We start from the raw sequence: 21,694 nt of genomic DNA, 5'->3' as shown, positions 1-21,694 counted from the left end.
CGTTCGGCTTCTTTCGGAAAGTCGTGACGTCAAGTATGCGTCGGTCGGAGAAACGTCAATCAACTAGGAACGCCCAGCCCCACAAGAATCATACCTGGAAGCCGAGGGATAAAACGGCGATATCGAGGTATGTACGGGAAAAAAAAAAAAAAAAACCAGCATACCCGCAGTGTAATCAGTCTTGTTAGAAATTTTTTTTAGGGGGAACCTCCACTTTAAAGTGGAACTGAAGGTAAAAAATGCGCACAGGCAAATATTGCCGAAGAGACATGCAATAAAATAACTTGCCTGACCATTGTACCAAAATGTACACTGAGTTGCGCATACGTAAAAGTGTCATCATCCCTCGAGCCAATCAAAATGACCAAAGACAGCACCTGGAAGATTCTGGCAAGGGACCCCGAGGGTGTCAGACTTGGGTATTTGTGCCTGTGGTTCTGCTTTAACATTTTGTTCTTGAAATGACTCCTCCGACAGACTCGGAAAGGGATAGAACCTCTCCTGTAGCAGGAAGGGAGCGGCAAACTTTACTTTTTCCACCTTACTAAAGTTTTCACACAAAAAAAAAAAAAGAATACCAGTTTTGAGATCCAGATTTAGGTCACATTGACTTTTGGAGAGCACCAGCTGACCAATTTTTAATTATTTCCTAAAGTTGCTCTACCGCTAGTTGTGAAATATTTATGACACACTTACACACAACAATTAAAACATTGTGTTCTGAGTAATCGCATCCACCCCAAATTTTTTTTCTTTTTTTTTCTTCTAAAAATAAACTTTTTTTTTTATCTTCGACGCTACCTTTCATTTTTTTGTAGTTGTGTAACCGAGGTAGCCAAACCCAAGAATGTATTAAGGAATGTCTTAATTTCACCTTAAAATGTTGTTTTAGGCAGATTTGTGACCAGCCCCACGACGGGAGGGGTGTGTGATTGTGTGTGTGTGTTTTGTGTTCTCTGTGATCTGGCCAGCTTGCAGTGACTGGAAGGCTATGGAATCCTCGGGGACTCTTTTGTATAGAGCTAAGGGGTTACCATGCTTTGCACACAGCGCCGGCTCCCCTGATCACTGTCCTGCTTGTCTCTGTATCTGTCAGGCCCCCCTGGCGGCCTCTGTCACACAGATGACAGCCCAGGATAGATGGATAAAACAGAGGCAGTGCAGGAGATACAGAGAGATAAACTGCTTGATAAATGGTTGTCTGTGATAAGGGACACACATGGCTATACTTCTCAATCCAGTCAGCCCTCCGCCACAGTGATACATTGCAAATCCCACAGATGAGAGGGGAGGGGAGAGATTAGATGGGAAGAACATAAATCCCCAGGCTGGCGGAGAGAGAGAGAGAGAGATGGAGAGGAACTGTAGCAATGCGGGCGAGTGGTGTACGCCAGTGCTGGCCAACCTGTAGCCACCAAGCCTAGGAAGCACTACAAAGCCAAGCATGCCTTGCCAATGTCACTAGACAGATTACTGCATGGCAGCACAACTCCGGGTCCCCACAGGATAGGGAATAAACCTTTTATGAGGTCATCAATGTGTGGAATCTGGGGGGGTGGGGGGATTTAGCGGCATCAGTATGCATCAACCATAAATCATTTCCTTACCTATTGCATTGTTTTTTTTTTTTTTTTTTTAAATACATGAAGACTTATCTTGTGATACATTGTCATAGGCTCGGTTCACACTGGTGCGATGCAGAAACCACCACCCTTCCTGTGCGGGTTCCCATATCGCATCTGACTCGCAGGCAGTTCACACTGCTCTCTGCGAACCCCTACAGGTGTCAATATAAAGTGACAGCTGATCACTCGGTTCTCGGTCTTCAATGATCAGAGAGCCGGTGACTATCGGTAACCAGCTCTCTGCTCTGGTGCTCACTGGAGTGCCGGGCTGTGGAGGGGTGGGAGGGGCTGTGGAGGGGTGGGAGGGGCTGGCTCATCCTCTCAGTGGAGCACTCAGAGGCTGAGCCAGCTGCTGATCCAGGCATCAGGGTGGATGCCGACATCAAAGTCAGGATCTCTCCGGAGCCTGGACCGGCTGAGTGACGTCAACTGACAGCAGGCTTTAGGCCGCTGTCGGCTGCATATGGGTCACAGGAGAGCAGATCGAAGTGTACTCCTGTGATGCCCAGGAAAAGTAGGGCCAAAAGATCTTTGGCCCAGATTAACGTAGAAGTGCGGCAGCGTAACGTATCGTAGATACGTTACACCGCTGCAAGTTTTCATCGCAAGTGCCTGATTCACAAAGCACTTGCGAGAAAACTTCCACCGGCGGCCTCCGGCGCAAGCCCGCGTAATTCAAAGGGGCGTGTGCCATTTAAATTAGGCGCGCTCCCGCGCCGGACCTACTGCGCATGCTCCCTTTTGAATTTCCCGCCGTACTTTGCGCGAAGTGACGGCATTTTTTCTAACGGCGACGTGCGTAGCGTACTTCCGTATTCCCGGACGTCTTACGCAGGAAGAAAATTTTTTTAAATTTCGACGCGGGAACGACGGCCATACTTTATACAGCCCATACGTGTGCTGTGTAAAGTTAAGGCACCAAAAACTACGACTAACTTTGCGACGGGAAACTAGACTAGCAGCGACGTAGCGAACGCGAAAAACCGCCGTGGATCGCCGTAACTCCTAATTTGCATACCCGACGCTGGTTTACGACGCGATCTCCCCCCAGCGGCGGCCGCGGTATTGCATCCTAAGATCCGACAGTGTAAAACAATTACACCTGTCGGATCTAGGGGCTATCTATGCGTAACTGATTCTATGAATCAGTCGCATAGATTCTCTGAGAGATACGACGGAGTATCTCCGCTGTGAATCTGGGCCTTTGGCCCTACTTATATATTTTTTTTTTTTTTTATCGGCCTCCTGCTCCCTCCTCATAGGATTGGACTGACCGCAGCAGGAGCTAATCACTCCCATTGCTGTCTCTGAGCCTGTGAGGAGAGAGAGAGACACTGCTCTCGGGCACAGTGCTGGATCGAGATCAGGCTTGGGTAACTTATCTGAGAGGCAGTTGTTTCATAAGATTAGGCGACCTGCCACGGCCGTCTTGGTACACCCCGCAATCGGCCACAGTAAGAAGGTAGCAAGGGGATGTATGTGTACACCCGCCGGAGTCATGCATTACCAGTAAACTGAGCGTATATACAGAAATACTGTATTTAGCAATCTGTCAGACTGTTTTGATATTGAATTGTAAAAGCAGCAGTGTTCTGTCAGATTAGCAAACGTGTGAGATCAGAAGGCTTGCCGCTGCTTTTACAATTCAACATTAAAACAGTCAGAAGGATTTCTAAATATTGTATTTCAGTATATAAGCTCAGTTTACTGGTAAAAATAAGTGTGAACTGCGAGACTCCGGTGGGTGTACAAGTATGTCCACAGTATCCAGACTGCGGCTGAGTGCAGGGTGTACCAAGATGGCCGTGACGTAACGTCACTTCCCTTTTAAAATCTGACGAGGTCGCCTAATCTGACAAAGCGCAGGAACTGCTTTTGCTCCTAGAAACATTGGTTGACAAAGGCTGAACTACAATATGGCCTCAACTAGAATTCTTCATCGAAACAGAACTCTGAAGTTAAAAACTGTGCAATGTAGTAGTTGTCTCCCCACCACTGCACATACGGTGAGAAATTTACTAAAAATGGTGCTGCTGTGCATAGAAACCAATCAGTTTCCAGGTTTTAACCACTTAACCCCAGGACCATATTGCTGGTCAAAGACCAGAGCACTTTTTGCGATTCGGCACTGCGTCGTTTTAACTGACAATTGCGCGGTCGTGCGACGTGGCTCCCATACAAAATTGCCGTCCTTTTTTTCCCACAAATAGAGCTTTCTTTTGGTGGTATTTGATCACCTCTGCGGTTTTTAGTTGTTGCGCTATAAACAAAAATAGAGCGACAATTTTGTAAAAAATTATATTTTTAACTTTTTGCTATAATATATATATATATATATATAAAAATGTCCTCAATTTAGGCCGATACGTATTCTTCTACATATTTTTCGTAAAAAAAAAAATCGCAATAAACGTTTATTGATTGGTTTGTGCAAAAGTTATAGCGTTTACAAAATGGGGGATAGTTTTATGGCATTTTTATTAATATTTTTTTTTTTTACTAGTAATGGCGGCGATCAGCGTTTTTTTTTTTCCGGTACTGCGACATTATGGCGGACACTTCGGACACTTTTGACACATTTTTGGGACCATTGGCATTTTTATAGCGATCAGTGCTATACAAAAGCATTGGATTACTATAAAAATGGCACTGGCAGGGAAGGGGTTAACACTAGGGGGCGAGGAAGGGGTTAAGTATGTTCCCTGGGTGTGTTCTAACTGTAGGGGGGGTGGCCTCACTAGGGGAAATGACTGATCGCTGTTCATACATTGTATGAACAGACAATCAGGCATTTCTCCCCTGACAGGACCGGGAGCCGTGTGTTTACACACACGGCTCCCGGTCCTCGCTCTGTAACAAGCAATCGCAGGTGGCTGGGCGGCGATAGCGCCCGCCGGGCACGGAAGTCATGGACGAGCGGGGGGGCGCGTGCCTCCCGCAGCGCGCACGCGCCCTTAGTGGCCGCTTAGAGAGCCGACGTTATACTACGGGCGCATGGGGAGCCAACCTACCGCCGTAGAACTGCGGTGGCAGGTCGGCAAGTAGTTAATTGTTAAAGCCTCATTGAACCAGTTGAAGTTAGAACCTGTACCAGATTTTTTTTTATTTATTTTTTTCCATAAATTTTTTTATTTGAAATCAAGGACAGATAAATGTGTACAGGTGAACAGCATAGCATGTTCAACATACAGACAGAAAACAAAAGCAATTGTAAGGCAGACATGTTCCGCAATCAGATTTGTGTACCAGAAAAATACAGCAAATGTACAAAAAGGAACCATGGGGTTTCAATGGAGTAAACTCCATTTATCACACACGTAACATATCAAACCATAACTTTATGTACATAAAGAAAAAGACAACCCTGTTATATCTGGTACAGTAATCATATCGGTAGCCCGACTTTCAGAGCGAAAGCGGAGAAAAGTGAGAAAAGCAGAAGAGAAAGGAAGAGAGAGCGAGAAGAAAAATAAATAAAAATAAAAATAAAAAAAAGGGAGAGGGGAGAAGCTGCACCAGATTTTATGTGCATCGGTTTTAGCAAATCTCCCCCCACTCTGTCAGTTACTAATTGGCTGGAGGCCACATTAATATTGACTGCTAAAGTGACTGTTGCCATAGTCCCTTCCCTAACTTGATGCATCTCGTTCAAGATACATTGGGATCCTAATGTGGAAAATTTTTTTTTTTTTTATGTGGAAAAGCTCCCAAACTCAACTGCATAAAGTGTATGTGTCAATGTACACATAGGCTTTTACCAGAGTTTAGAAGCTGCTGCGGTTAGTGGAGATTAAACCTCCTTTCCCCAATGCAGAAGAATCCCCTTCAGGATAGGAACATTTTGACCACCGGAAAACACAAATCGGCATCATTGCGGTGCGATTTTTGCCGTGTTTTCCCCGGTCTGGCAGTCAAAGTAAACTGTAAAAGTAAACTTACTAAAGCCTTAGAGCCGGTTCACACTGGGGAGACTTGGGATCCGACTTGAAGTCGCCTCAAGTCGTCCCAAGTCGCGCTGTCGAGAAAAACAATGCAAGTGAATGGGAGCTGTGTTAATACACACGACTTCGAGTCGCTCCGACTTCAAAAGAAGTTCCTGTACTACTTCAATCCGACTTGTAGGCGATTTGTACCCATTGATTTCAATGGAAGTCGCCTCCAAGTCTGATCACTGTCTTAACTGAAGCGACTTTCCAGGAAGATAACATACATTTCTCAGGCAAACCTCTCCCTCCCCCTCCCCTAGAGCTGATTGTTTGATTGGCCACTGGAAAGTCTCCTGTCCTGGAGACGACTTCAAGTTGTGTTGTAAATCGCCCCAGATCGCCCTGTGGTTCATGCTCAAGTCGTGTCGGAGTCGCCTCTGAAAGTCGCGCTGGAAGTCGTGTCGCCCTAGTGTGAACCGACTCTGGTTTAGGATTTGATCAAAAGGCTTCTTTTTTTCTTTTTTTTTGTATCTATATTATATGTACCTCTGCTGTCATTGTGGGAATGCTGACAAAGCCTGAGATATCTGTTATGTTTTGTCCTGCAGTAACTCAAATCCAGGCCACACTGACCGCTACACAAGAGCTGCTTGTACAACATCAACAGAAGATCCAGGAACTAACCCAGGAGCTGGCGGCTTCCAAGGTGAGTGGCACCTCCATCCTTCTGTTTGTCACGATGGTAACATTATAGGGCCTGTGTCGGCAGGCTTTGATGGGCAAATGAAATGTGCTTTTATTTTTCTGGGATCATTCAGAATTTGTTGCAGTGCAGTCAACCTGCATTGAGAGGTTTTGTATTCCCATAGACTTGTATTGGAGGAAAAGCCAGTCCTAAAGCAAACTAAAAGCCCATTGACACAATCCCTATAAGAACGGATTCAGATTAGGGTTGCACCAATAGCACTTTTTTAGGACCAAGTACAAATACCGATACAATTTTTCAATTACTCACCGATACAGATTACCGATATATATTTTTTTAATGACAGTGGACTGTGTCAGTAGTTTATTTTTTACAATGCTTTCTTTTTTTTTTGTGGGGGGGGGGGGGGGCGGCAGTGGATGGTGTTAGTATTTTTATTGTTTTATTTTTTTTACAATTTTACCTTTTTAAATATTTATAATTAATTTTTATTATTATTATTATTTTTTTATCAGCCCTGTTGGTGACGATTTGGTGAGATATCAGGGATCTAAACTGACCCCTGACATCTCCCCTTTGAGACAGAGAAAGGGAGTGAGGAGACTTATTCCCCAGTCCCTTTCTCTGCAGCCTCTGCTGCACTGAAAATGAATGGACAGGAGACCCTCTCCAATTATAAACTGAGACATCGTAAATGTAGATTACTATGCTCAGTTATGTGAATGGATAGAGCCGATGATCACTGGCTGTTAATTCAGAAAAGGAAGAAGCCTTTAAATTACTGATTTGCCGGCTCCTTCCTCTGCTCTCCATCCTGACAGATCCGTAACAAGGGGGGGGGGGACATGGCGGGGGACCGGAGAAGCAGGGAGGACATGGCGGGGGACCGGAGAAGCAGGGAGGACATGGCGGGGAAGCAGCGAGGACATGGCGGGGGACAGGGGAAGCAGGAAGAGGACATGGTGGAGGACCGGGGAATCAGGGAGGACATGGCGAGGGACCGGAGAAGCATGGAGGACAATGGCGCGTGACCGGAGAAGCATGGAGGACATGGCGGGGGTCCGGAGAAGCATGGAGGACATGGCGGGGGTCCAGGGAAGCATGGAGGACATGGCGGGGGATTGGAGAAGCATGGAGGACATGGCGGGGGATTGGAGAAGCATGGAGGACATGGCGGGGGATTGGAGAAGCATGGAGGACATGGCGGGGATCGGAGAAGCATGGAGGACATGGCGGGGATCGGAGAAGCATGGAGGACATGGCGGGGATTGGAGAAGCATGGAGGACATGGCGGGGATCGGAGAAGCATGGAGGACATGGCGGGGATCGGAGAAGCATGGAGGACATGGCGGGGATCGGAGAAGCATGGAGGACAAATGGCGGGGGATCGGAGAAGCATGGAGGACATGGCGGGGATCGGAGAAGCATGGAGGACATGGGGGATCGGAGAAGCATGGAGGACATGGCGGGGGACCGGAGAAGCAGGGAGGGCATGGCGGGGAAGCAGCGAGGACATGGCAGGGGACAGGGGAAGCAGGAAGAGGACATGGTGGAGGACCGGGGAATCAGGGAGGACATGGCGGGGGTCCGGAGAAGCATGGAGGACATGGCGGGGATCGGAGAAGCATGGAGGACAAATGGCGGGGGATCGGAGAAGCATGGAGGACATGGCGGGGATCGGAGAAGCATGGAGGACATGGGGGATCGGAGAAGCATGGAGGACATGGCGGGGGACCGGAGAAGCAGGGAGGGCATGGCGGGGAAGCAGCGAGGACATGGCAGGGGACAGGGGAAGCAGGAAGAGGACATGGTGGAGGACCGGGGAATCAGGGAGGACATGGCGGGGGTCCGGAGAAGCATGGAGGACATGGCGGGGGTCCGGAGAAGCATGGAGGACATGGCGGGGGTCCGGAGAAGCATGGAGGACATGGCGGGGGACCGGAGAAGCATGGAGGACATGGCGGGGGACCGGAGAAGCATGGAGGACAAATGGCGGGGGATCGGAGAAGCATGGAGGAACAAATGGCGGGGGATCGGAGAAGCATGGAGGACATGGCGGGGATCGGAGAAGCATGGAGGACATGGCGGGGATCGGAGAAGCATGGAGGACAAATGGCGGGGGATCGGAGAAGCATGGAGGACATGGCGGGGATCGGAGAAGCATGGAGGACATGGGGGATCGGAGAAGCATGGAGGACATGGCGGGGGATCGGAGAAGCATGGAGGACATGGCGGGGAATAAGAGAAGCATGGAGGACATGGCGGGGGATCGGAGAAGCATGGAGGACATGGCGGGGGATCGGGGAAGCATGGAGGACATGGCGGGGGATCGGAGAAGCGTGGAGGACATGGCGGGGGATCGGAGAAGCATGGAGGACATGGCGGGGGATCGGAGAAGCATGGAGGACATGGCGGGGGATCGGAGAAGCAGGGAGGACATGTCGCGGGATCGGAGAAGCAGGGAGGACATGTCGGGGGACCGGAGAAGCAGGGAGGACATGGTGGGGGAGCAGGGAGGACATGGCGGGGGACCGATGGAGCAGGGAGGACATGGCGGGGGGCCGGAGGAGCAGGGAGGACATGGCGGGGGGCCGGAGGAGCAGGGAGGACATGGCGGGGGGCCGGAGAAGCAGGGAGGACATGGCGGGGGACCGGAGGAGCAGGGAGGACATGGCGGGGGACCGGAGGAGCAGGGAGGACATGGCGGGGGGCCGGAGGAGCAGGGAGGACATGGCGGGGGGCCGGAGAAGCAGGGAGGACATAGCGGGGGGCCGGAGAAGCAGGGAGGACATGGCGGGGGACCGGAGGAGCAGGGAGGACATGGCGTGGGAGCAGGGAGGACGAGGCAGGGGACAGTCGGGGATGATCAGTGCAGCGGTGGGGGGCAGTTGCAAGCACTGATCTCCCTGTATAGATTTCAATAAAGCAGCGGAAAGCCACAGAGGGGAGATGCGGTTGTCAGCTACTTTATTGAAATCTATAGAAAGAGATCAGTGCTTGTAACTTGCCGCACTGATTACCCCTGACTGATCGGGTGAAGCATCGGAACATTTGTAGGAGTACAAGTACTCTTGCAAATGCTTGGTATCGGTACTGATACTAGTATCGGTATTGGTGCAACCCTAATTCAGATTGCATCAGTTTGCACATCTGTCCTCAGTTCAGTTTATATTAGTTCAGTCTACATCCGTTCCAGGAAACCAATCGTAGGTGACAATTGTATAAATGAGAAAATGTTTCTTGCCTAAAAATGGATATAAATGAAACCAATGTAAACGGACGGCATCCATTTACATCCGTTTTGTTTTTCTAGGATCTGAATGTTGAATGTTCCTTTTAAAAAATGGAACTGAACGGATGCGGATGTAAACAGATGATCATCCGTTTGTCCATAGAAATTAAATGCTGTTGGTTTTTCTTCTGTCAATAGATGGATGAAAAACTGACCTATGCAGCGCCTGTATGAAAGGGACCTTTTTAGGGAAGTTCCTCTCGGCTGTGACAGTTGTGCATGTGTTGCAGTGGTGTTATTAGGCTTTTCTTCATAAATATACATCATGTGGTTTTCTCTAATTTTGTGGTTATTCAGACTAATACTTATAGTAATCCACCACAAACGAGTGTGGTGAGAGAATGTGAAGGTCTCACGTTTAAAAAGGTTATTCTTCTTGGACCATTTGTTGCTAGCTACAAATGTATTTCGCTTGTTTCCTGCGCTCGCTGAAAATTAGCTAATCGCTTCGTTTTCTGAGAAATAAAATCTATAGTCTTTCACAGCATTTAGATCTCTAAAAAAAAATTAAAAAAAATAACCTGTTTTGTTCTAGTTACTGAAACAATGCTAATAAGGTGAGCTTCTAAAGCAGAAACTCGGAATGAGTTATGTGTATGGCCGTCCACACCACTGAATGATGAACAATGCACAGGGAGGAGAGTACCTGCTAGTCTATAGCCTGGTACACGCGATCGGACTTTCTGCGGACAAAGCCTCAGACTTTTGTGCGAAGGGCATTGGCTGTGTACTTGTCTTGCATACAAATGGCAAAGAATTGTCAGCCAACAAACACAAAACTACGTGTTTTTTCAGCTCTTTTGCGCCACTCTTCGGACAACTTTTGCTAATGTTGTGTTATTGCATTTTATTGCATTTTTTTTTTTTTACCAAGTGATTTTTTTCGTGACTGCGACATTATGGCGGACACATCGGACAATTTTGACACCGTAAAAAATGCATTTAAAATGCATTGTTTACTGTGAAAATGACAATTGCTGTTTGGGAGTTAACCACTAGGGGGCGCTGATGGGGTTATGTGTGACCTCATGTGTGTTTACAATTGTAGGGGTGTGTGGCTGTAGTTGTGACGTCATCGATTGTGTATCCCTATAAAAGGGAACACACGATCGATGATGCCGCCACAGTGAAGAACGGGGAAGCTGTGTCTACACACGGCTCTCCCCGTTCTTCAGCTCCGGGGACCGATCGCGGGACTCCAGCCGCGATCGAGTCCCGCGGCCGCAGTCACGGAGCTTCGGACCGGGTCGCGCCCACGGCTGGGCATTATACAATCGCGTACAGGTACGTGATTGTGCCCAGCCGTGACATTCTGTCAACGTATATCGGCGTTAGGCGGTCCTTAAGTGGTTAAAGGAACCGATTTAGAAAAAAAAAACTACCCTTTACAACCCCTTTAAAGTGGTTGTAAACCTCAGACATATAATATGAACAGAGCACATCCCTCTATAGTGTGTACTTATCTCTATTAAAAACACTAAAACCTCATACACACGATCAGATTTTCCGACAACAAATGTGTGATGGACGGGTTTTGTCAGAATGTCCGACCGTTTGTACGCTCCATCGGACAATTGTTGTCGGATTTTCCGACAACAAATGTTGGATAGCATGCTTTCAAATTTTCCGACAACAAATGTGTTCCGTCGGATTATCCGATCGTGTGAACACAAGTTCACGGCCAATGCCCTTCAGACAAAATTCCACGGCTTTGTCCACGGAAAATCCGATCGTGTGTATGAGGCTTTAGTGTCATTTTTGTTTGCTGCCTCCTTCCTCTGCTATCAGCATTGAATCACTTTTGACAAGTTTTCCTGACCCCAAGAGAAAAATGGTGACAGGGGAGGGAGCTCCAGCTAATTGACAGCTTCAGCTCTGTGGTTGTGTGGGCGAGGGTGTGTCCCTTTTCCTCCAATCAGCTGTCAGAGCTCCTTACTGAGCTCTGCAGAGTGTAACTTCAGCTCTCCAGGGTGTAACTTCGGCTCTCCGCCCCCTTTTTTTTTTCGTAACCCTCAGACAAGCTTTATAATTCAGCACTTTGAACAGATGTAGTTAAGTAAGGGCTACAGATGGACAAATACAACCTCTGTAGGAGGTTTTGTTTTTAATCTCTGTGTATCGCCCCAAGGTCAGTCTTTTCACTGTATATACAACCGCTTTTAAAGCTTTATTAAACCCAAAAGCAAAAATGTAATACACTGCACCTTGCCAATCCTTAAATGTGGTGACTGTTTTGTTTTTTTCCCCTTTACTTTTATCTTGTGATCTGGTCAGTAACGCATTTCCTTGTCCTGGTATGTCTCCACTTCACCAGAGGAGCAACGGAGACACCTGAGGCCAGCAGCGTTCTCAATCTGTGGAAAGGGTAGTTAGTGTTGGATATACTAGCAGATTTAGATGAACTTGACCAAGACGTTAAAGCTGAACTCCAGCTAACATTTTTCAAGCAGTTACAGCAACTGTTTTTTCCTTTTGAGATAAAAATGTTACATTAATAAAATCTGATCATTGTAAGCTTGTCAGTGATAAAGGGTTTGTTTCAACCCTCTAATGGACACTTTTTCTAGGTAGCTTAGTAAAGGGAAAAAAAGAGGGGGTAAATCCTGCGCTAGTGGTAAATATGTGACAAACGTGAATTGAATAAATAAGCTGCAACACAAAAACATGTGATAATCATGTGACAAGATATGCAAGAATAATATAGTCGCGCTAAGTAATAAATTCTGATTAAATGTGTAGACCAAATAATTGAAGTATAAAAATAAGTGCTAATAGTGACAAAAAACACCATTCATATATGTGCAAAAAAACTAAATAAATATATTTTTGAGTACAGAAAAAAATATAGTGAAAAAACTTAATATCTCAACAACATATACTATCATATCAAGTGTCCATGTGTCAATCAAACATCCAGTATCCAAATGAATATGGATGACCGCAGGTGAAGGAACAAAATCAACTGTGTCCAATGGAAAATAATCCGGTCCCACAAGGGTAGCAAGATAGAGGTGCAGAATACAGGAAGTAAAACAGCTGTCCACCACAATGGATTCTTCCTCGTGTGCCACACACAGGTATAAGGGGGACCCTAAGACCCCTTTCACATTGAGGTGTTTTTCATGCGGTACAGCGCTAAAAATAGCGATGCCATACCGCATGAAAAAATCATGCCCTGCAGGCTTCAATGTGAAAGCCCGAAGGCTTTCACACTGAAGCGGTGCGGTAGTAGGACCGCTCCAAAAGTCCTGCTAGCCGCATCTTTGGAGCGGTATAGGAGCGGGGTGTTTACCGCTCCTTCCCATTGAAATCAATGGGAAACCACGGTAATACCGCCCGCAACGGCGTTATTAACCCTTTTTCGGCCGCTAGCGGGGGGTTAAAACTTCACCGCTAGCACCCGAATATCGCGGTAAATACGATGGTATAGCGGCGCTAAAAATAGCGCGGCTATACCGTCGCCGCACCTCCGCTGCCCAATGTGAAAGCAGCCTTACCAGATATGTTGGACCTCAGGTGACAAGGTCATAGGGGCTTTACAGGTATACCTCTGCAGGGTTTAAATGGTAAGCCGAGATGTCCAGACCGCTAGACTTCTCCAGATCTCCGCATCTTCATTCCTGGAGTTACCGATGGGGGTCTAGTGATACAGCTCTCTCCAAAACAGGCAAATCTATGGGCAATGTCGGAGTTAATAAAAATAAAGAGCTGCAATGTGCATAAACTCTTTTAACCACTTACCCCCCGGACCATATTGCTGCCCAAAGACCAGAGTACTTTTTGCGATTCGGGACTGCGTCGCTTTAACAGACAATTGCGCGGTCGTGCGACGTGGCTCCCAAACAAAATTGGCGTCCTTTTTTTCCCACAAATAGAGCTTTCTTTTGGTGGTATTTGATCACCTCTGCGTTTTTTATTTTTTGCGCTATAAACAAAAATAGAACGACAATTTTGAAAAAAATGAATATTTTTTACTTTTTGCTGTAATAAATATCCCCCAAAAATATATAAAAAAACATTTTTTTTCCTCAGTTTAGGCCGATACGTATTCTTCTACATATTTTTCGTAAAAAAAAATCGCAATAAGCGTTTATTGATTGGTTTGCACAAAAGTTATAGCTTTTACAAAATAGGGGGTATTTTTATGGCATTTTTATTAATATTTTTTTTTACTAGTAATGGCGGCGATCAGCGATTTTTTTTTCCGGTATTGCGACAATATGGCGGACACTTCGGACATTTTTGACACATTTTTGGCACCATTGGCATTTTTATAGCGATCAGTGCTATAAAAATGCATTAGATTACTATAAAAATGCCACTGGCAGTGAAGGGGTTAACACTAGGGGGCGGGGAAGGGGTTAAGTATGCCTGGGTGTGTTCTTACTGTGGGGGGGGGGGTGGCCTCACTAGGGGAAACACTGATCCTCTGTTCATACAGTGTATGAACAGAAAATCAGCATTTCCCCTGCTGACAGGAACGAGAGCTGTGTGTTTACACACACAGCTCCCGTTCCCCGCTCTGTACCGAGCGATCGCGTGTGCCCGGCGGCGATCGCGCCCGCCGGGCACACGCACGGGAGTCGGGGGCGAGCGGGGGGCGCGCGCGCACGCCTCCGGCGGCGCACGTGCGCCCCTAGTGGCGGCTAAAAGGCAGGACGTCCATTTACGTGGTCTCGCCTAGGAGAGCCACCTTGTGGACGTATAATGACGGTGCGGCGACGGCAAGTGGTTAAAAAACTGGATCATGTATTGTAAATCGCAGGAAAAATGATACAGCAGATAAAACAAAATATATATTTTTTTTAAAACCCGGCAAGACTAGAAAAAAATCATACGCCCATGCTTCAGGGGTCATGTGGGGACGTGGTGACGTCGATACGTAGCACCGCCCTACTGGATGTTTTATTGACACATGGACACTTGATATGAACACTAAAGCAACCATGACATCTAAGGAAGGGTAGGCTACAATATACTTTTTTTATTTTTGGTAAGGGGGAGGTGGTTCAATAACACTTTTATGTTTTTAATTATGACATTTTTCTTTTATACTTTGTAGGCCTTTAGTTCATCTAACACTATTCTGGAATCTCAGAACATCCAGGAATTAAAGTCTGAAATCTACTCTCTGAAAGGGCTGCTGCTGAACAGGTACTGGAGGTTGTAATGGGAGATGCTGGCAGGGTGGTAAACTTGTGCACATCTTATGGAAACACTTTAGTTGGATAGGTGAAATTAAAGTACATCTGGCATCAGACATATTTAAGCCTGGCACACACTAATAGTTTATTTTGGGATTGAACACAAAATACTGACAGCCCCAGTCAATGTTAGTACATCAATCTCCTCCCACAGAGCTGTTGTGTTCTGACACCAAAACACTGTGGTCAGCGCTCTCAACCATTGACTGAGAGAGCTGATCAGGAGCCGATTGGCCGCTGGTTCTGTCAGACTATCTGACATGCACGCTTTTTTTTTTTTTTAACCAGCTGATGCCTCCCAATATTTGGCCCGTGTTTCCAGAATTATTGCTCTCACTCTAACGATCGCGGCGATACCTCACTTGTGTGGTTTGAACACCGTTTTCATATGCGGGCGCTACTTGCGTATGCGTTCGCTTCTGCGCGCGAGCTCGTCGGGACGGGGCGCTTTAAAACATTTTTTGGGGGGTTTTCTTATTTATTTTTATTTATTTTATAATTTTTTACACTGAAATAAAAAAAAATCGTAATAGAAAAAAGCATGACAGGTCCTCTTAAATATGAGATCTGGGGTCAAAAAGACCTCACATCTCATATTTAGACTTAAATGCAAAAAAAAAAAAAAATGGGAAAAAATTACAACAAAAAAATGTCTCTTTAAGACGCTGGGCGGGACTGACGTTTTGACGTCACTTCCGCCCAGAAATGCTATGGGGACGCGTGGGGGCCATCTTGCCCTCACTCGCATCCCCACACAGCAGCTGAAAGGACCCGATCGCCTCCGCCGCTACCGACGGCTCCGGTAAGCGACGGAGGGCGCGGGAGAGCGGCGGGAGGGGGGCCCTCTCCCGCCACCGATAACGGCGATCTCGCGGCGAATCCGCCTCGGAGACCGCCGTTATCGTTGACAGGATCGCTCACTGAAGAGATGGATATTTCGGTTGTGGCAGCAGCTGCTGCCGTTTCCGAGATATTCATCTTGAAAAAAGGGCGTATATATACAGTGGGCGGTCGTTAACCGGTTAAGTACACAATGGGGTTTAGTTACTAAAGCTGGAAAGTGCAAAATCAAGCTCACTTCTGCATAGAAACCAATCGGTTTCTGACCCAAGCTTGTTCAATTAAGCTTTGGCAATAAAACCTGGAAGCTCATTGGTTTTTATGCAGAAATGAGCCTGATTTTGCATTTTCCAGCTTTAGTAAATAAACACCATTGTGTACTTAAAAGTGGGGTATGCCTGTAGTAAGTGGTCAATACTGATACTGTGCATTGTATATGTTAACCCAATTAATCTGAATTTCCCAAATCTTTGTTCATGCAATCCCCCCTTTCTGGATGTTTCTACAGCTGGCCAATTGGCTCCCTTCCTATTCAATATTAATAATAATAATTCAATATATATTTTTTTGCAAGCCACTAAGAAACGGAAACACCTGATTGGTCGTTAAGAGCAAAGCCTCCTTTTTTATAACCTTTAGATAGCTGTATAGATTGTTGTCTACCCATCCGTTGGGTGTCAGGTGACCCCATCATGACAAACCTGTATTGGAGGGCCTTAGCCAGTACATTTCAGGTCAACAGAATGTCCTACATAGCCAGACACCGATGACTAAATGTCCAGAGTCAGCTAGTGCTGTCCTGGGAGAGCGTTTAATTATTTTTACACATTTTAATTTCACCATCCTATTTGACATCATGGTCCGATCTAAGCTATAATTCACTGAAATGCTATAATTGATATCGCATTATCAGCCAAATTAATTTTCTTTATGACCATCGCTGGCAATATAACGTCAGAACCAGATACAGCAAACTCCAAGCTTCTAAAGGACATCGGTTACTCCCATTAGTCTTAGCTTGCAGGAAGCAATGGATTATTTAGAGACAATAAAAATGCATGCTGAGACTTATAGTAGAATAGTGTATCGTTTTTAAAGTAAGTTCCTACGTTCACACTGAGACTAATTTATAAAGGCGAATTGAAGAGTGCCTGCTTCTATTGACAAGTCACACCCTTGCTTTCACCTTCTAAACTGCACCAAAAAAAGAATCTACTACAGAGGGGCCCAACCTTTTGAAGAGTGAGGGCCACTTAAGCCAGTGGTCATCAACCCTGTCCTGCAGGGCCCACTAACGGGTCAGGTTTTATGTATTACCTTGGGGAGATGCAGTCTAGAATACTGCAATCACTGAGGAGCAAATGATATCACCTGTGATGTATTTCAGTTATCTTGCAAACCTGGCCTGTTAGTGGGCCCTGCAGGACAGGGTTGATGACCACTGACTTAAGCCACTTGGTAACCGGTCGCGGGCCACAATGAGCATGAAATGTCATGGCTACTCTATGGGCTACTCTATAGGCCCTCCAATCCGATCCACCCAGATGGAAGGGGACGAATCCCGTTCTGTTTTTTTTTTTTTTTTTTAGAGGATCAGATTGGAGGTAGGCGGGTGTAAACAAACAAAAGTCTGTTTACATCTGTCGCTCTGTAGAGGTAAATTGAGGGTCCGATTGGTTCGGGCAGATCGTGTGAAAAGGGCCCAAGACTGCTTTCACACTGATGTGCTGCGGTTTGCCCACACTGAGTGTGCCTCGCAGTGCACCTGTGGCTTTCCTGTGGGTTAGCTGCTCTTTGCCAGCTGGCGCTGTACACAAAGCCTTGCCTACTAGGGATCTGCTCCGCCGCCTCTTGCTTCCTCTACCACCGGCTTCGTTCACAACATGCTGTGGGATGGCGGTTCGGCAACCCACGATCTGCAGTGCACCTGCAGCTTTCCAGAGAGTTAGCTGCACTTTGCCATAGACTTCTATTATATCCTGCAGGGTGGTCTGAAACTGCGCCAAACCTGCAGGTAAAAACAGAGTGCATTTGGTATCCCACAGCTTGTGACAGGAGCCGGCGCCATACAGCAAGCATTAGCTTGCTTCCTCTACCGCTGATGTCATTCACAACACCAATGCTCTGGGATGGCGGGTCGGCAAACCGCAATCTGGGCTTGCCAAACTGCCATCCCCAGAGAAGGCGGTGGCGGGCCACTTTTTAGAGGGCTCCCCGAGGCCACATGTGTCCCCCGGACACTGGTTGGGCACCCCTGATGTAGCATTTACTTCCTGGAATTCATCTGCCCCTACCTTAAAGCGGGGGTTCACCCTAAAAACGATTTTCTAACATTACATCCAGCTCACTCTCTACATTCACAGTATGCCGGGTTTTTTTTTTGCTGTACATACCTCGTACAGCTATTTTCTTCCTCGACTTCCGGGTCGGGACTCCCGCGGGAGTGGGCGTTCCTATCCAGCAGGTGATTGACGTGATGACAAAAACGACCTCCCCCCGTCGCCCAGAGGCGATTCAGTTCGCATGTGTCGCGCTATATAAGTTTTTCATTCATTCATTCATTCATAAGGAGCGTCACGAGTTGCCAAAAGAAGCCGAACGGCGAGTCAGCGCTATACGGCGCCTCGCACAGACGTTCGGCTTCTTTCGGCAACTCGTGACACTCCTTATGCGACGGGGGGAGGTCGTTTTTGTCATCACGTCAATCACCTGCTGGATAGGAACGCCCACTCCCGCGGGAGTCCCGACCCGGAGGCCGGGGAAGAAAAAAGCTGTACGAGGTATGTAGAGCAAAAAAAACAAAAACAAACGGCATACTGTGACTGTAGAGAGTGAGCTGGATGTAATGTTAGAAAATCGTTTTTAGGGTGACCCCCCCGCTTTAAGCATGCATGCAGGAGAGTGTGCTTAGCTGAGAAAACCCTCCTCCTCTTCTCACTTTCTGGTTTCTTGCCTAGGCAAAAAGAAGGGAACTGGAGAAATTTAAAAAAATAAAGTTTAAATCAAGTAAATATGATATACTTTCCTATCTATTTACTAATGCTAGAAGCATGAGGATTACAATTGATCAATGTTGATTGAGAGAGTGAAGTTCCACTTTAATATTACAAGATCCAACACCTTTTATACATGTGCCTTCATATCGCACACTGCCTACCTGCCAGCGGGAAAACCGCATCAGATAACAGATCGTTAAAGGTTTTTTACATTCCTTTTAACTATGGGGCACCATTATGTGACACAGACGTGCCGCCCTAAGACATGTAAAAAAGCACAAGGTCAGGAAAACGACAGACTTCAGGTGATCTTGTTCTGAGCCATCTGTACATATGGGGCATAATCCATATAGCTTGTTTTGACTTATTTTTCTCTTCCCGTTACTAGGAGGCAATTCCCGCCATCTCCATCTACACCTAAGATTCCGAATTGGCAAATGCCCATGAAACCTCCCACTTTACCCAACCAGGCAACGCTTAACCACAACAGCAGCAGTGACATTTCCCCTGTTAGCAATGAGTCTGGCTCCTCTTCTCCCGTCAAGGAGAACCACAGCCCAGAGGGAGCAAAAGTCAACTCCCATCACCTGTCCACCACTAGAGAGGGGGATCCTGAAATTGACGTGCAGAGCCAAGTGCGCATGGAAGTCCAAGGAGAGGAGGAGGACGAAGAAGATGAAGAGGACGTTGGACAAGCTGACGAAGAGGATTGCATGGGAGTCCAAACCGAAGACCGCCGGGGTGGGGATGGACAGATCAATGAGCCAGTGGATAAGTTGCGTAGGCCAGAAGGAGCCAGCAACGAGATGGAATGATTGCATCTCCGTCTGCTACCTCCATCTCCATGATGTGTGTTCTGGGGTGCATACCGCCAAGAAACTGCGTGATCTATTGTGGTACAACTCTATATGCAGTTATACAAAAGCCGATATCTTATCGCAGGCGAGATTTTCTAGTGCTCCGCTGTGTCGCTGTCCATTCAGCTATCTTCTCATTGTGTCTGCACAGTGATCTCTCCATCCATGTAAATGACCGATCAATTCACTTTCACCTTCCTCGATAGATCCCCGTAGTTCTTGTTTAGCGGTCTGCCCACATGTAAGGAAAACATGATAATGGGAGCCAGAATGCACCCCTTTTTTTTTTTTTTACAAGAATCGCATCCTTCTTTTTTTTTTTTTTCAGAAGTAAAGATGAAATAAAGAGAATGCTCACCGATCATCCAATTTTAAATCACCTTGTAGTGTGTTTGGCACACGACTTGTAATCCCCGTTTGTCACACTGTGAGCATTGTGCGCATGACACCAACTTTTCTGAGTGTTGCACATTACAATCGAATGAGCAATTGCAGGCTTACAAACTAGCATAGTTATCTACAATACAATATTTAATTAATATTATTTTTTTTCCAGGATTTTGATGGCAGTTATTTTGTTTCTTATTAATTAAAAATGAAGTTAAATAAAATTAAGCCAATTATAAAAAGAAAAAAAATCCCTCACCTTCTGGTTTTGAGTCTTTCCATGTAGACATTTTATAGTTCAAAATAAATTCTAAATAATTAATTTTAAAGGGCTTACTCCTGACCTGCTTTAGCCAATTCTGTGGAGGGTAATTTATGGGAAAAAAAGCTATGACGCGTGTAAAATGTGTCTGATTTGTATGCAGCATTCAGGGTAGATTAAGCACTTGCCCTGCTGGTGGTCTCAATTTCTGCTTATCTTGATCACAAGATTTTGTACGTTGGCCTTTAAAGTAGTTGTAAAGGCAGAGGTGTTTTTTTTTTTTTTTATGCATTCTATGCAGCAGCCCCCCTAATTACCTACCTGAGCCCCATCTCTATCCAGCGATGTGCATGATTGCCTCAACTGTCCGAGACTCTTCCTCTCTTCCTGGCTGAGACACAGCAGCAGTGCCGTTGGCTTTCGTTGCTGTCAGTCAGTCAGTTAGCCAATAATGGGAGAGAGAGAGGGGGGCCAAACCACGGCTCCGTGTCTGAATGGATATACGGAGCTTTGGCTCAGCTCCAGGGCCTCCATAGCTTGCTGGAGGATGGACCAGAGAAGAGAAGGATCTGGGCTGCTCTGTGCAAAATCAATTCACAGAGGAGGTAAGTATAACATGTTTGTTATTTTTCTTAGCCCCCCCCCCCCTTTCACCCTCTTTTTCCAGTCTGGAGCATTTACTTTTTTTTAACATTTTCCTACATTATAATAGAGCTACTTGGTAAAAACACATCAGTGTTTTAGGTAGTATTTTTATATACAAGGGTCATAAATGCAATTCTCTTTCTTAAAGTGTATGCATAGCCATAGCATAGCCATGGTCTGCCCCTTTGACGCGGGCAGACCAATCGGGACTGCCTGTTAGTTTTTTAGGCGGACCCAATTGAACGCTCCCATTTCCATTATGGAGTGGCCTATGTCAACAGACATGTGTCCATTGTACCAGCCGACATCTGATATGATCCTGTCCGGTACAAACGGATGAATGGTGATCCGTCTGGCAGATCAGGTTTGCAGTCGGGTGTGAAAAGACAGGAGGTCCATAGAGGAGAGCAGGCTGCGTCCACTCTGCAGACCCAGACTAGCCACCCGCCTGCTCAGTGGGGATCAGCAGACAAATTCCCCGCTGAGCAAGCAGACTCCAGCAGAGCCCGCCCCGTGTGTAAGGGGCCAAATTATTTTTCCTTTATTTTTAGACAGTTTGAACTTCTATCGGGTTTTTATTGCTCTCGGTGCCCCTGCTGGTTAGATTTACCCTCTCTTATTAAGCTGGTCATACACTAGAAGGATTTCATTTAAAATTTATATTTTGAGAACGTCCGTTTGCTTTTCTAATGGTTAGTGGAGTTAAATCGATGTTCATTTTGGACTGCAGTGATGAGAAAATTCGAAGGAGCAGGATGGAAATTTTTATTTCTAGCCATGTATGTGGCTTTTGTTTGGAAAGGCAATTCATTGCAAAATCGAAAGTTAAAAGCAAACAAAATTTTGCATTTACTTTCAAACGACATTCATCAAATTCTTGATTGTACTGAGAATTTTCATACGCATGTTCATTAAAAAATTGACAAAATCGACAAAAATGTTAATGAATGGGAA

The 21,694-nt window shown here is 46.3% G+C and overlaps 1 protein-coding gene across 1 annotated transcript in view; it reads left to right on the top strand.

The window, feature by feature from the left end:
- The window catches only part of PEX14 (peroxisomal biogenesis factor 14), a 197,803-nt gene extending 177,423 nt beyond the window's left edge, over positions 1 to 20,380 (top strand). The window contains exons 7-9 of the mRNA XM_040326349.1: positions 6,160 to 6,257; positions 14,612 to 14,703; positions 18,978 to 20,380. Of these exons, the coding sequence (XP_040182283.1) occupies positions 6,160 to 6,257; positions 14,612 to 14,703; positions 18,978 to 19,404 (617 nt within the window). The 3' untranslated portion in view covers positions 19,405 to 20,380. The remainder of the gene's footprint in view (positions 1 to 6,159; positions 6,258 to 14,611; positions 14,704 to 18,977) is intronic.
- Positions 20,381 to 21,694: the final 1,314 nt, after the last annotated feature.

The sequence above is a fragment of the Rana temporaria genome, chromosome 10 (genome assembly GCF_905171775.1).
Source record: "Rana temporaria chromosome 10, aRanTem1.1, whole genome shotgun sequence".
In the NCBI taxonomy this organism is placed as follows: Eukaryota; Metazoa; Chordata; class Amphibia; order Anura; family Ranidae; genus Rana; species Rana temporaria.
This window is presented reverse-complemented; position numbering and strand designations above follow the sequence as displayed.